Source organism: Schistocerca piceifrons, chromosome 4, assembly GCF_021461385.2.
Source record: "Schistocerca piceifrons isolate TAMUIC-IGC-003096 chromosome 4, iqSchPice1.1, whole genome shotgun sequence".
Taxonomy (NCBI): domain Eukaryota; kingdom Metazoa; phylum Arthropoda; class Insecta; order Orthoptera; family Acrididae; genus Schistocerca; species Schistocerca piceifrons.
The window spans coordinates 761,102,460-761,119,080 of NC_060141.1; the positions used below are offsets into that span (position 1 = coordinate 761,102,460).

At 39.5% G+C, this 16,621-nt stretch overlaps 1 protein-coding gene across 1 annotated transcript in view; it reads right to left on the minus strand.

The window, feature by feature from the left end:
- LOC124795391 (chymotrypsin-1-like) overlaps window positions 1-16,621 on the minus strand; it is a 191,291-nt gene that overhangs the window by 149,174 nt on the left and 25,496 nt on the right. Inside the window, exon 2 of the mRNA XM_047259403.1 lies at window positions 156-229. Within this exon, the coding sequence (XP_047115359.1) occupies window positions 156-229 (74 nt within the window). The remainder of the gene's footprint in view (window positions 1-155; window positions 230-16,621) is intronic.

Genomic DNA, 16,621 nt, shown 5'->3' on the forward strand with positions numbered 1-16,621 from the left:
TAAGAACGCCCTCACTGCCTGCACTAATCAGCTTTTTACGTCTCCATTAGAAAACTATGACTTTCATTTTATCTAATAAATATTCAACATAAGTGATTAATCATTTCTAAAGAAAGTGCAGTAAATTCTTGAAAGAGAAATAAATTAATATTTACCATAAATGGATACTGTCCATCCATAACTTCTGTTCCATTCACAATTCTTGATTCTGGTTCTGGCAGTGCTGAACCTAAAATGAAAAATATAAATAATTTCTTTGTATTTTTGCATAAATATTCTAAGTTTTTAGTTCTTAATCATTAACTTCAGTTCCCATCCAGATATTGTCACTGGCATTGAGTACTATTTAACTGTCAGTTTCTCATTAGATATTACTATTCCAGTAATATTTTTTTAGTCAGTCTAGATCTAACATTTCATCATTTACTTTTTTTTGTTTTATTTTGGATTCAAGTACCTTTCATTTAACAGAAATAAAATGGCTGTCAGATGAATGGATACATTTATGGTAGATCTAAACTGTTTTCTGAAACTTTTCTTTTATTTCTTTAACATAGTCTTGAACAGAGTTTATGAGTGTTGTATCCTAAATTCCTGTAAGTGTATAACTGCATCTCATAGCATATAGCATAAAATAAGTTAAATATATTGATTACATACACTATCTGGCAGAAATTGTGAAGCACCCAGAGGAGAAGAAGGAAATGAAGTGAAACTTAATGGAGTCAGAGGGCACGTGGTATTATTTTGGTGGTTACAAAATCAAGTCAAGTTAAAAAGAATGTGGCAGTATGAGCTCACTTAACAGTATGATGTTGCTTCACCTGTGACCTGGATGGATGTACCTATTCCATTGGGAAACTGTATCCTTTGGTGAAGCAAGCTAGCCCAAAACTGTTGTAACTGGTCCTTGATACACTGTAATCTGGGGCTAAGACAGAGTTAATATTTGAGGTGGTTCCACACATATTCTATTGGAACAAATCTGGGAATCTTGCTTGACGTAGGAGTACCTCAATATCATGCTGGCAGTTCATAGAGGCATGTGGCATGTGTTGATGAGCATTATCATGTTGAAAAATGGCACCGAGATACTGTCGCGTGAGGGGTAGCACAGGACAACAACAGATGTCCATAAGATACCACTGTGTCATCATATTTCCCTCAACCCTCAATCGCTAGCTGCCACGACATTAAGTCATACCCACTGGCTTCCCTCACCATGATGCCTGGAGTAACTCTGCTGTTCCTCTCCTAAACACTGGAAGAACAGGACCTCTCCCCACCATACTCACTGGCAGTGGTCATTTGGGGTAGTGCAGAACTGTGACACCATTCATCAGCAGTTCATGCTTCCCTTTCATGGCACCACTCCAAATAAATCTGCTTATGTTGTTGTGTTAATGGCAGTCAATGCTTAGGACACTAATTACCTAGTCTGGCTGCTGTTAGTCTCCTACCAATGGTGTGGAATAACAGGGAATGTAGTATGGAGTCCAGTACTTGTTCTCAGACAGCAGATGTGTATATGATGAGGTCATCCCATCTGGTGGCCAGATGTCTTTGACTAGAAACTTACAATCAGCATGTCTGCCCCATGTTCCCATACAGTCCAACAATCAGCCACTGGCACATATAAATGCCACAAAAATCTGGATATTGCATGGTTTGATCAGCTGGCCAAATGGAGACCCACAATGAGGCACCTTTCAAATACTGCCAGGTGCTCACTTTGCTATCTTACATGAGTATGGGGCATCTCTGCAGTATTTACAGTGATCACTCAACATCTGACACTATTCGTGCCTATTATATACCTTACCATATCTTTAACAGCACTAAACACAGAGGATTGTAACTCATCATTTACATACCCAGTGACAGTGATTATATGCATAAAGTTACATTGACATCTGACCTTGTCTTCTGGATGCTTCCCTTTATTTGTCATCCATTGTATTAAAGAATTTAAGTTTATTGACATTTTGCATTGAATAATATTTCCCATTGCTTTTTTGCATTTTTCTTTTTCTAGACACTTAAGTTTGTTGTTTAGAATGGTTTATTCTAAAAAAATTTATACTTACACAATTGAATTAGTGCCCTGTTCTTGGTAATAAGCTGAATAATTTCAAATGTGTATGTTTATGGCTATTGATTGCGTGTGTGAGAAAGTCTTGAATATATATTTTGTGCATGCAAGATTTAAAGATGATATCATGTCAGTAAATTGTTCAGTAGAAATTGATAATGATTTAATCTTCTATGCATACATTGAGACAAAAATGTTATTCAGGATATTAGACTGTGCACAGTAATGCACTCACTTCACCTGTTTTTGGAGAAACCTGTTTTGCCCAGTGTCAGGAGGAGAGAAACACAAAAGGGTAGGGGTCTATTAATTGTTGGCAGTCAAAATGTACAGTGAACAATGGCACCCCTTAGGAAAATGGCTGGGAAGGACAGGAAAGGACACCAGGTGCACTCAGTGTGTATGCCTGGGGGGCCTTATCCAGTATGTTGAAGAGGCTATTCTGGCAGCCATTGAGGGAACAGGGTGCAGCCAACTGCAGATTGTGGCAAACATTTGAACAAATCATGCTTGTTGTGTGGGCTCTGAGAACATTCTTGGATCTTTCCAGTGACCGGCAGAAACCCCTGAGAATACCAGTTTGCACATGCAGTGCTGCCAATGAAGCTCACAATTTGCAGTATCGACCCCAGAATTGATCTTGGTCTTTGGTTTGCTCATCTCAGAACCAGAGACTTTGAAGGTTCTGTGACAAGCTTGCCTGTGATTTCTTGACTTGGACCATTGGGTTGAGAACTGCAGGGTCCCCCTAAATATTTCAGGTGTACACTACACATCAGGGACTGGTATTCATGTAGCTCATTGTATGTGGGGTGCACACAAGGTCCTTTAGATTATGTAACTCTCCATTCAATCCAGATAATGGTAGCTGTAGGAACTAAAGCTGCACGTGAGACTGTTGGGCAAGACTCAGTATCAGGGGTGGGCATAAAATGATAATTGGACCTTCTGTTGCCCACCGAATCACATCCTGATGTAACCATAAACTACAGAGGTAACCTCAGTTCACTTGTATGTACGTTCACCATTCATACTATAATCATCGAACAATTGATTGAGAAATTGCAGTTTTGTTAGAGGTGGGCTTGATAAGACATCCTGTGAAACTTTACTAAATGCCTTCTCTGAAAACTACCTAGAAAAGATAGGAACCCCATTTATGATGGGAATATATTGGATTTAATGGCAACAAATAGACCTGACACCTTTGAGGATATTCACACTGAAACTGGCATCAGTGACCATAACGCAGTTGTGGCAACAATGATTACCAAAGTGCAAAGGACAACTAAAACAAGCAGAAACAATACCAGAGAAGGAAAGTTGCTACTCACCATATAGTGGAGATGCTAGTCGTGATAGGCACAATAAAAAGATTCACACAATCAAAAAATGATATATATGTTCAGTAGACTAGATAAAAAATCAGTAGTGTCGTATGTCAATGAGGAACTTGAAACTTCTGCCGGCTGGAGTGGCCGAGTGGTTTTAGGCGCTCCAGTCTGGAACCGCACGACCGCTACGGTCGCAGGTTCAAATCCTGCCACAAGCATGGATGTGTGTGATGTCCTTAGGTTAGTCAGATTTAAATAGTTCTAAGTTCTAAGGGACTGATGACCTCAGATGTTAAGTCCCATAGTGCTCAGAGCCATTTGAACCATTTGAACTTGAAACTTTCAGCATGGGGCAGGAACATGTAGAACAACTCTGGCTCAGGTGTAAAAGAATAGTTGACCATATGCTGGATCAGTACAACAGTTCATAATGGAAGGGAACCTCCATGGTATACAGTCACTGTAAAGAAACTTCTAAAGAAACAGAAATTGCTGCATTATGGGTGTAAAACAAAGTGTAGGGCTATACACAGGGAGGTGCTGAATGAAACATATTTGGTTGTCAAGAGAGAAATGTGTGATGCCTTCAGTGACTACCTTAGCAGAATGTTGTCAAGTGATTTTCACAGAATGAAAAAAAAAGTCAGCTATATGGAAAGGCTGTTAGTGGCACCAAGGTTAGTGTCCAGTCATTAGCAAACAAGACAGGAACTGAAATTTAGGGTAGCAAAGCAAAAGCTGAAATACTTAATTCCATTTTCAAGTGTTCATTTACAAAGGAAAACCCAGGATAATTGCCCCAGTTTAATCATTATACCACTGAAACAATGAATGAAATAGATATTAATATCAGTGGTGTTGAGAAACAACAGAAATCATTTAAACTGAACAAAGCTCCAGGCCCCAATGGAATCCCTGTCAGACTCTGTTCTGAATTTGTAGCTGAGTTAGCCTTCTTCCAAATATAATCTGTTGTAGATCCTTCAAACATAAAACCATGCCCAGCTCTTGAAAAAGGCCACAGATCACACCCATCTACAAGAAGTGATCCACAAAACTGCCATCCAATATCCTTGACATCAGTTTGTTGTAGAGTCTTAGAACAAATTCTGCGCTCAAACATGATGGGGTGTCTTGAACAGTATGACCTCCTCAGTACCAGTAAACATAGATCTTGAAAACATCGATCATGTGAAACCCAACCGCACTTTTCTCACTTGACATATTGAAAGCTGTAGATCAGGGCAATCAGGTAGATGCAGTATTTCTTGATTTCTGGAAAGAATTTGACTCAGTACCACACCTACACCTATTGTCAAAAGTACAATCTTATCAGGTATCAAGTGAAATTTGTGACTGGATTGACGACTTTTTTGTAGGGAGGACACAGCATTTCATCTTGGATGGAGAGTGGTTGTGCCCCAGGGAAGTGAGTTGGGACTCTTGCTGTTCATATTGCATTTTAATGACCTTGCAGACAATATTAATAGTAAATTCAGGTGTTTTGCAGATGTAGTTATCTATAATTAGTACTAATTGAAATTCGCCCCATAAATATTCAGTCAGATCTGAATAATATTTCAAAATGGTGCAGAAATTGGCAACTTGCTCCAAATGTTCAGAAATGTAAAATTTTTCACCTCACAAAATGAGAAAATATAATATAACATCCTGTGACTACTGTTGAAATCAGCCGACTCATACAAATACCTAAGTGTAACACTTTGTAGGGATATGAAATGGAATGATCATATAGCCTCAGTTGTGCATAAAGCAGGTGGTAGACATTGGTTTATTGGTAAAATACTGGGGAAGTGCAATCAGTTCACAAAAGAGACTTCTTGCAAATTACTCATGCAACCAGCTCTATAATACTGCTCAAGTGTGTGGAACCCGTATCAAATAGGACTAACAGGGGATATTGCACGTATTCAGAGGAGGGCAGTACGAATGTTTACAGGTTTGTTTAATCCATGGGAGAGTGTCATAGACATATTGAAGGAACTGTACTGGAAGACTCATATAGACGTAAACTATCCCAAGAAAATCTATTAAAAATGTTTCAAGAGCCGGCTTTAACTGCCTACTCTAGGAATATACAAGAACACCCTACATATAACTCACATAGGGCTATGAGGATAAGATTAAAATAATTACTGCACACAGAGGCATTCAAACAATCATTCTTCCAATGCTTCGTTCTTGAATGGAACAGAAAAAAAACCTAATAACTGGTACAATGGCACATAACCTCTGCCATGCACCTCACAGTGATTTGCAGAGTACAGGTGTAGATGTAGATGTAGTAGATGCAATGTATGTGTGGGTTCCCTTTTGTGACTGTTGAGTCCAAGCGAGAGAACTAGAGCTTGTGACTCTGGCCCAAAAACATGTGACTGTCAAGCAACTGCAGTTGCAGAGTTTCGTGCTGGAATAAAAGAAAGTTCTGCAGAATCTCTTCTTCATGATCTTCCAGCAGCAAAAAGGTTTGCCCAGAACTTGAAATCCGCCATAGAATCACTCACCATGGAAATTTCTAGTGAAGGCAATGAGACTAAGAGCTGTTACATTGTGCCTAAAATTACCTCTTGGGTGAACCAAACTCATTAAAAGCCTACAGCTTTTGTGTCTATAAAAATAATTTCAAAGAACTTATGGACAAACAGAATAGAGATATGGAAAGTGAAGCACTGGAAAAATCAAATGTTTCAATTGATGCAGTGAATCTTCACTTCAAAATTCCAGAAGTGCAAAATAACAACACAAAGTTGGATAGCAGAAATAGACCTACATGTAACAAGTGCAGTGCCATGAGAGATAAAAAGGAAACTTTCTGCTTATCTCTGACTGACATTAATGCTGATATTTGACAGAAACTAAGTGAAATGAACTTCAATGTGACATCCTTCATAAAACCAGGTGCACCTATGTGTGAGGTAATTAAAAGGAACACAGTCTGAACAGTCCTTGATGGCCCAATCGTATGGACCAGCTGCCACATCATCCTCAGCTCTTAGGTGTCACTGGATGCGGATACAAAGGGGCATGTCATCAGCACATCACTCTCCCAGTCGTTGTCCATTTTTATGACTGGTCCCACTACTTCTTAATCAAGTAGCTCCTCAACTGGTCTCACAAGGGCTGAGTGCAGTCTGCTTGCCAACAGTACTCGGCGGATCCAGACAAGTGATAGCAAAGCCCGATAGTGCTTAACTTCAGTGATTTGGCAGGAAACCAGTATTACCACTGTGGCAAGGCTGCTGGCATGAGGTAATAAAAGACTACAAAAAACTATCAAGTTACTAACAGAAAATGATATTATCTTAACTGGATGATCTAATGATCTGTATCATAACAATGCAAAACAGGCTAGCAGAGAAACAGTGAAAGCCCTCAACAGTCTACCACATGTAAATGTCATTCTCTCCAGTCTACCTACACACTATGATTTAATTCCTACTTCATGTGTCAACAAAGACATTGAAAGCACTAATAGAAAACTTCCAACAGTATGTAATGCATTTTCAACTACAAGTTTTCTTGAATTGCTTGGCTGTGGAGGACCACATTTCACCAAGCATGGTATGCACTTAAACACCTCAGGTAAAAGATTTCTATGTCAGGAAATAAGAGAACAGATCAGCAATTTAAATAAGAGAAACAATCATCATAATTTCCTGAATATGGAATTACAAGGAGAGCCTAAAACACCTTCTTATGCTGATAATGTGACAGAGAAAAATGTTTCACCTACTGACCAACAAGTGGAAACACAAGATTCATTTAAAATTACCTCATCTGCTATAGTTTTGATTTTACCATTAAAGATAACAACATCTGTAGAAGAAGATGGAACATCATTTGCAAAAGAGGAACTATCAACCACAGAGACACTAGTATATCCAGCATCAACAGCACTAGCAGTGCATCCATCAGCAGTAGGTCTTTTAACAGCTGCTGGGGCAGCACAAGAACAAATGGGAAGAAGCACAGGGAGCAGGAAGCCCACACAAAAGGGCTAAAACTTTTGGTACCCAGAGGTAGGAAAGAGACCAATATAACAAACAGAGCAATAGATTCAAAAAATTCATTTTAAAAATACTGCATCAAACTAAGCATCTAACAAATCAGAAGAATTTGAAGTTTTATTAGCTGCTGAAGTACCCAGTATTTTCTTAATGAGATAGCATGATTCAGAGGAGAGTGAATTAAAAGTTTTCAGTCTAATAGGGTACAAAATGTGGCATATTATTGCAGAACTGAACATACAAGATTCTCTCCAAGGCATTATGTACAAGGGCAGAAGATCAACTGGACAGTCAACTGGGAGAAAATCAGGGAGGCTTCAGGAAAACCAGATCCTGTGCTAAACAGATTCTCAACCTTAAAATGGTACTGCATACCTTTGTTGATTTCAAGAAGGCCTATCACTCTATTGATAGAGAAATGCTTAACAAAATACCCCAGGAATTAGCACTAGGCAACAAAGCCCGCAGACTCATTCTAGAAACCTTGACATACACCCATTCGAAGGTCATATTTAGAGGTAAGATCTCAAAAAGCTTCGAGATAAAAACTGGAGTGAGACAAGGGGATGGACTCTCCCCTCTTCAACTGTGTCCTTGAAAAGGTTGTGAGAGAATGGCGCAAAGAACTGACCAATTTGGGTGTCCAGAGTGGTGTCTACTTGGGCCGTAAGAACAAAGGACTGATTGTAGATTGCCTGGCTTTTGCAGATGACATGGCACTGATTGCTGGTTCTCTTGGAATGGCAACAATGCAGGTAAAATGCCTCAGAAAACGGGCAGCCAAAGTGGGTCTTCAAGTGTCGCTGGTAAAAACAGAGTTCTTCACCAACATCAAAGAAGCTAACAAAGAGATGTTACTAGATCAGGGAAAGATCAAAAGGACTGAGAAATTTAAGTATCTCAGCAAATGGATTGAACCCAACTTACCAGAAAAAAAGTCATTATTCATGAGAGTCAACAAGTTGGAACTAGCCTATCAACTGACTATGAACACCTACAACAAGAAATGCCTGTCGCACAACCTGAAACATAAGAACTACACATCAGTCATGTGACTAGAAGTCCTGTATGCCATGGAATGTCTTTCTATGAACCGGAGAGGTCTGATGGAGAAATTGGAAGTCAGAGAGAGGAGAATCCTCAGGAAGATCCGAGGCCTGGTAGAAGAAGCTGGGGAATTCAGAAGGTGGAATGAATATATCAAGAGACTCTCTGTCTGTGCAAGAAAAAGAAAGGTAGCTTTCTGTAGCCATGTTGCAAGATTGCCTCCAAACAGACTGACCAACCATATGTTCACCTCATGGCAAAATAAGAAGATTTGCACCACTTGTCTGACAGAAACTGAGAAGGAAATTAGAGAATTGGGAATAAATGATCTCCAGAACAGACAGTCTGTGAGACACACCTTGAAGGAAGTCTGAGCATTTCAGGAAAAGCCCCGAAGAAAAGGTATCCCCTGGACAGACAAAGGAAGGAGTTATACCGACAGAGGATGAGACAGTACTGGGGAAAGATCAAAGCCCAACATTTGAACAAGTGTGGTCCAAAGTAAGCCCATTCAAAACAACAAGAAGAAGGAGAACTGAACATAAAAGTGGGGAAGTAGCTGTATATGAAGACAGCAAAGTAGAGGACTATGCTCCACATAAGATCTCAAATTGCCCATATTATTGCTTAGAAGCAGCAGCAGCACAAATAAATTTCTGGAGGGGCAGGTGTTGTGACAGTGCCATGACATTTAACAGTGCCGTCACGACAATACGCGCAACTCGGCTGAGCGCAGGAGCGCCACCCAGCTACGAACGGCGCTGACTGCATGTCACGGCACAGCAGTCGAATAAGAGATATTGAGTTGTTATCATGTAACGAGCTATTGTTTCTAAGTGAGTGTGTTTGAATATTCACATAATTATTGGTGATTAAAGGTTATAATAGTGGGGTGGGGTCAGAGGGGGAACTTGAAAATTTGAGTAGGCTAGAAATTTTGCTAAAAGCAGAAAAATGGGATAATGAGAGGCCAGAGTAGAAAAGAGCTGGAAATTTTTGTGTGATGTATTAAGATGCTACATGCATGTATCTTGTCCTAAGATATGCAGAACTATTAGGGGTAAACCAAACAAAAAATGGTACACCATAGAAGTTAGAAAAGCACAAGATAGACTGATTGAGCTCTATGAAAATTATCAGCAAGAAAAAGGACAGGCAGTCATGAGGCTAACAGGTGCAAGAAGAAAGTATACATGAAGGATGATAAGAGAAGCAATGGCTAGTCACCAAAAACTTGAAATACAAACTTCTTCTAACACTCTGAAATTGTCTGGAATTGAAACTTCCTGGCAGATTAAAACTGCATGCCAGAGTGAGACTGAAACTCAGGACCATTGCCTTTCGCCAACAAGTACTCTACTGACTGAGTTACCCAAGCATGATTCAGGACCCACCCCCATAGCTTCATTTCTGCCAGTAACTCACCTCCTACCTTCCAAACTTCACAGAAGCTCTACCACTGTGTGAAGTTTGGAAGATAGGAGGTGAGGTACCTGCAGAAGAAAAGGTGTGTGGCTGTTTCATGAGTCATGCTTGGGTTGCTCAGTTGGCAGAGCACTTGCCACAAAAGTCAAAGGTCCCGAGTTGAAGTCTTGGTCCAGCAACAGTTTTAATCTGCTGGGAAGTTTCATATCGTTACATACACAGCTGCTGAGTGAAAATTTCATTCTAGTCTGGAATTATATGTGATGCATCCATGACAAGTATATAAGATTTACAATCAGCACTATATAGCTGTAGTGGAGAAACTTCTAAAACAAAACATATCACTACAAAAGAGCATGGAAAGTCCCACCCTACAGGTGAATTGGAAGGTAAAAAAAAATTTTTTGCACAAAAAAATTAAATACAGAGGGTCTTGATGAAATAACAGTATAAATGGTCAAACAATGTGTTAAATATCTTGCGAAGCCTCTGGCATTTCTAATACATTCAGCAGTAGAGGAAGGAGTGTTAAAAGATTTTTAAAAGCAGCAAGGTAGTGCCAGTTTTTAAAGAAGGGGGTCAAGGAGATCCAGGAAATTGTAGACCCAGAGCTGAATTTTGGCTGGAATGGTGTTCCAGCATGTCCCATGGAAATTTTTTGAACTCAGTGGTACAAGGTGGCACAACAGATTTGAAATAGTACATGTGCATTAAATTGCAATGTAACTACAACTTGCCACTGTGCTGGTACCAGTGAATGTGTAAAAATGATTTGTCATTGTAAATTTTACAACAAGTTTTCAAAAATTGAAATTTGGCACTTTTATGGCTGGGGTGGGTGTGGAGGAGGGGTTTTGTGTGGTTCAAGAATTATTTTAGAAACTAAGCATTTTTGTTGTGACTCACCGATCTTTCAAAGTGCCGCCGCGCAGTTACGCGTGTCCTCTACATGCGGCACTGTCTGCCAGCCATGCAGCAGCAGTATCACCTAAGCGGCCAGCCAGCCAGTGGCCGCTAGACTTGGACTCAGTTATGATTTGACTGTTAAAGTGTACACATGTCTTACTCTGTTTACTTGATCTGTGACTTTTATGTATTGTGTCTTCCTTGAAATATATTTGTTCAACTTGAAGTTATCACAATTTTATAGACCCATTATGATCTCAACTGTTGTATCTAAAATAACTGAGGCAGTGATTAAAGATAGAATTACAAACTTCATAGAGAAACAAAACATCTTAAATGAAGTACAACATAGATTTAGAAGGGTAGATCCATTAAGACTGCAGTGGCAAATTTCATAATACACATCACTGAAACTCTGGATCATCAAAGGAAAGTATCTAGTGCATACTTAGATCTTCCAAAAGCTTTTGATATTTGCTGAAAACAGACAAAGTATGTTGAAATAAACATAAATCTGGAAATATAGAGAAAAATACCTCCTCTGATTTTCTGATGGTAAAACATGGGGTAGCTCAGGGTTCAGTACTAGGATTTCTGCTCTTTATCTTGTATATACATGCTATGCCACTGCAGTAAATGAATAAGTGATTGTGTATGGTGATTATAGAAATAATTAGTATTTAGTGACTCAGTGAAGGATTTGGAAAAGAGAGCCAGTGAGGAATGCAAATGGCAGAACAATATTTTAGAGAAAATAATCTATTGATCATCAGGGAGAAAATTATGTGTGCAAAATTCGAATCAAACAGAACAGAGAGATTTCATTTTGAGCATTGGGGATGTGGACTTACAAGAAGTGGATTGAAATAAGTTCCTTGGATAATGCGAATAAGTACTTGCAGGCAAATCCATAGGACAAATGGAAATGAAAAATTGGAAATGGAGTAAAACACTTCCTTTTCCATGTGCTAACAAATTTCCTGAAGGAAGGAAATTGGAAACAAAGTGTAGTGCAGACAATACAGATGGGAACATACAGACTAAGTGTACTGGTGCCAATACTGTGTGGGTGAAATGAGTTTTCATTATGTACAAAAGTCTAAATATTTTCTGCAATGTGGCCAACATACATGATCTGAAAATTGGTTTTAAGTTCCTCTAAATGTATTAGTATTCACAGCAGTATGGTAACAACATATAGCTTCAGAGACATTCCTTACATATGCAAGACTGTTGCATAAATTAATGAAGGCTGTTAGTATATGTCATCTCTGTGCATTACTGTTGATTATCTGTAAACATTATAGCTAAAAATTGGTTTTGTGTGTCAATGAGAAATATCAAAGAAATTTCTTTTGCACAGTATAAAACTGAAAACATATGTCTAATATCATCGTAAAATGTGATCTATGGACAGAAATAAAGTAAACTAATGGGCCATCATTTCTCAGCATTCATTTGTTTAAATTTCCTTTAGCATGAATTTGAGAACTATAGATGTAAAGGCAAGGGACTGGCATATTAAAAGATCAGAACTGACTTCTGAAATTCTCTTTATGAGACAAAACTAGAATACATCTAATTGGTTTGTTCTTTCATTGGTAAATGTGAGCTTACTGTTATGCATTTCCATGCAATTGTTTTCTGTACTACAGTTGTGAGTGGAATAAAGTTTAAAAAGAATATAGTAGCAGATTATTAGTGAAATTTTGCTTTAATTTATATATCATCATAAATGTGCCACGAACCACCTACATAAGCTTCAGCCTCTCATCTCAAAAACTAGAAAATTCCAACTTGCTCCAAAATAGCGAAGAGCTCACCAGTGTGAGCTCCATTAAGTTTCTTGGTATATGGCTTGAAGAAAATCTTAAATGGAACACATGTGTCGATTATATCTCAAATAAACTGTCAACTACGTATTATACACTAATGGTACTCAGCAAATCAGTCACCAAATTAGTCCTTACACAATCTGCTATTCTTACTTTCACTTCATACTACAGCATTGGATCATACTCTGGCAGAACTCACACTGCAACAGAGGTATCTGTAAAATGGAGGTAATACATATGGCATGCAGTCTGAGATATAATGAATCATGCTGGCTACATTTCAAGAAACTTGTCATTATGACACTGCCATCTGTTTACAATTATATTGTTATATCATTTGTTAAAACCTACCTATTAAGCGAAGACAGCACATTAATATTAAATGAACACATTCATAAGTACAAAACAAGACAGCAGCCTGACCCACATATGTTTCAGTCCAGAACAATTTGTTACAAAAAAGTTTGGGATACAGATATAGAACAACCTACCAGCTGTAAATTAAAAAAAAAAATCTTTTGGAGTAAAATTTTCACACAGTAAATGATTTTTTTGAGAAAGGTAATAAATGTTAACAAAGTTCTTCATAATTGATCACTTAGGCCTGTTATAGTGCATGTTTCTTTCAAATATGAAAAAGTGAAAGTTTAATGTAATATCTATTACCTTCTTGTAATATTGAATGAACTTTCATGAAACAATTAAAATTGTAGCAATAACACTGAAATGCCAAAGAAACTGGTATAGGCATATGTATTCAAATACAGAGATATGTAAACAGATGGAATATAGTACCGTGGTCGGCAATGCCTTAATCAGACATCAAGTGTCTGGTGCAGTTCTTACATCAGTTACCACTCTTACAATGGCAGGTTATCAAGATTTAAGTGAGTTTCAATGTGGTGTTATAGTTGGCACACAAGTGATGTGACACAGCATTTCTGAGGTAGCAGTGAAGTGGGGTTTTTCCCATATGACCATTTCACGAGTGTACCATGAATATAAGGAATATGGTAAAACATAAAATCTGCAACATTGCTGTGGCTGGAAAAAGATCTTGCAAGAACGGGACCAACAACAACTGAAGAGAATCACAGATTGCTGCAGATTTCAATGCTGGGTCATCAACAAGTGTCAGCGTGCAAACCATTCCATGAAACATCATCAATGTGGGCTTTTGGAGTTGAAGGCCCACTCGTGTACTCTTGATGACCACATGACGCAAAGCTTTACACCTCACCTGGGCCCATCAATGCCAACATTGGACTGTTGATGACTTGAAACATATTACCTGGTCGGACGAGTATCGTTTCAAATTGTATTGAGCAGATGGACTGGAACGGGTATGGAGGCAACCTCATGAATCCATGGACCCTGCATGTCAGCAGGGGACTGTTCAAGCTGGTGGAGGTTCTGTAATGGTGTGGGGCATGTGCAGTTGGAGCAATATGGGACCCCTGATACATCTAGATACAACACTGACAGGTGACACGTTTGTAAGCATCCTGTCTGATCACCTTTATCCATTCACGTCCATTGTGCATTCCATTGGACTTGGGAAATTCCAGCAGGACAATGCGACACACCACACATCCAAAATTACTGCAGAGTGGCTCCAGGAACACTCTTCTGAGTTTAAACACTTCCACTGGTCACCATAGTCCCCAGCCATGAACATTACTGAGTATATATCAACCATGTACTGCCTCCAACATACAATCACCTACAATATTTTACAAATCTTTTTGCCAACTTTAGCCCAAATAAACAGGTACTTATCAGTGTTCAGCTTCTTCTTTCTTCTTGTAGACAATACAAACGGGTTATTGGAACCAAAGTACCATATGGGACCTTAGCTAGTATTCCTGAAGTCTCTGTTATACTCCATGTCTTCCATGAAAGAATATTTGCATCAGGGAAAGCTTCAAGGCCACAAGTAGTCTGCATGGTTCCCCCATACAACAGCCAAGGTCAACCATGGCAGTCCCAGCAGGCCAGAAGTGTGACATCAGAAGTGAGCAGAGAGTTATCGCTTCCACCTCCTACGAGTACTGGCCGGTCAGCCAACTGCACCCACTTATTTACTTCTGGTGTAGGATCATACAGCCATGTCTCAATATCTTGAGTCAGAGAATGTGACTGTTTGCAGCAAGATGTGCCCAGACCGACATTTATTTATTTATTTATTCGCTTTTCACAATTCAACTCTGTTATCTGGATCCATATTTACAATGCAAGGATGTCAACATGGCACAGCAGGATAGAACCACAGTGACAGTGGCATGCCCAGCAGCAACACTAGACAGAGCACTGGCACAATGTCAACTTTTCACACAAGCTCTGGTTCTGTATAGAGCTTGACAACAGATGTATGCACCTATGTTGATTATATGAGGTGCCATTGGATACAAAACGTGATCACCTCTGATTCACATAACAGATAAGGTCGATAGTAGTTGTTACATTTCTAATGTGCCCTATCTTCCAGGTCCTCATGATGTTACCTTCCAACAAGATAACATAAGGCTGCTTGTTGCCTGTGCTGTACTGCACTACCTCAATGTGTGGTTGTTGCCATGGCCAGAACATTGTCCAGTCTATCACCTGTAGAAAAGATCCAATCATGGCTTTGCCAATAGCCTGACATAGCACCACCCCCAGGGCACTACAGCTGATTACCTCTGGCAGAGAGTTAGTTGAAGCAGAATGCAATGATGTTCCTGTATCCATCATAGATTTTGATGGTCATCATTCAACTTGATGGCCAGCCAGATTAGAGCCATTATTGCTGTCAGAGGTAGCAGCTGTGTGTACTAAATTCGTATCAGTGTTCCCCCACAATGCCTATAAATTTAATCGTGTATTTTTCCAGCTGTGATGTAATGTGTAATAAGTAGTTAATGGAAAATTTACAGTCCACACTGACCGGCCAGCATGTCATCTGTTATATCCTAGCCAGTTATGCCAACCGAGCCCGCTGCCAAAAGGTTGGCAGCATCAAAGTCCGGACGCCGTCCGCATAAGCAGCGCCAGCGATACAGGAAATCGCCGCAAGTCTGTGCGCGCCACCGCTGGCTTCTGGATTCTTAAGCGCTGGAGTCGCGAGCGCTAGGACAGTTCTGTATTCGCCGCTCAGTTGTATACTCGCCACCGAATTGTGTACTTGCTAGTCAGTTGTGTGTTCATCGCAGCAGAGTTGTTGTTTGTAGTCAGCCGACGCTGACCTAGCCGCTCCGACTCGAACTAGACAGATCTCTGTAGACACAGAGTTCACTATTGTGTTTCTGTATCTTCGTCAATAAAGATAAGTACCGACTTTTATTTAATCAGAGTGTTTGGGTTTTCATCTTTCTGTTCACTATTCCAGCGGACCGGTCGGCCCGCTATTAAAAGTGTGGCAGTGACTTCGTAAGCCGTTTCTACAGCGAATTGTTTGTCGCTACAAACACCGCCACAAAATCATCCTCTGCCAGTGGTGTCATTCCAATGTGGTACAGAGGGGCAGGGGAACCCACCACTCTGCAGGCGACAGTCAGCTTCCCATACCTTGTAGCCACTACTTCTCACACCATTAGCTCCTCAGCTGACAGCACAAATTTGAGAAATTGAGTTCAGCAATAAATTTAAGCTGGTAATAGCAAATACACTGTTGAAAAATCACAGTAGGAGGTGGTGTACTTGGAAAAGGCATTCTAGATGGATTACATCATGGTCAAAAAGAGATTCCCTAAGTCGCATATTGGATTGTAAGGTGTACTCAACAGCAGGTATAGCTTTGGATCATAATTTAGTAATGATGAAGGGCAGGATTAAGTTCAAGATATTCGTCAAGAAAAATCAATATGCAAGTAAGTGTGATAGCAAAGTACTGAGGAATGATCAGATGAGGAGTGGATGTCTTTAAAAAGAGCTGTCACAGATGTTGGACAGAGAAATATAAGCACAAGGAAAGTA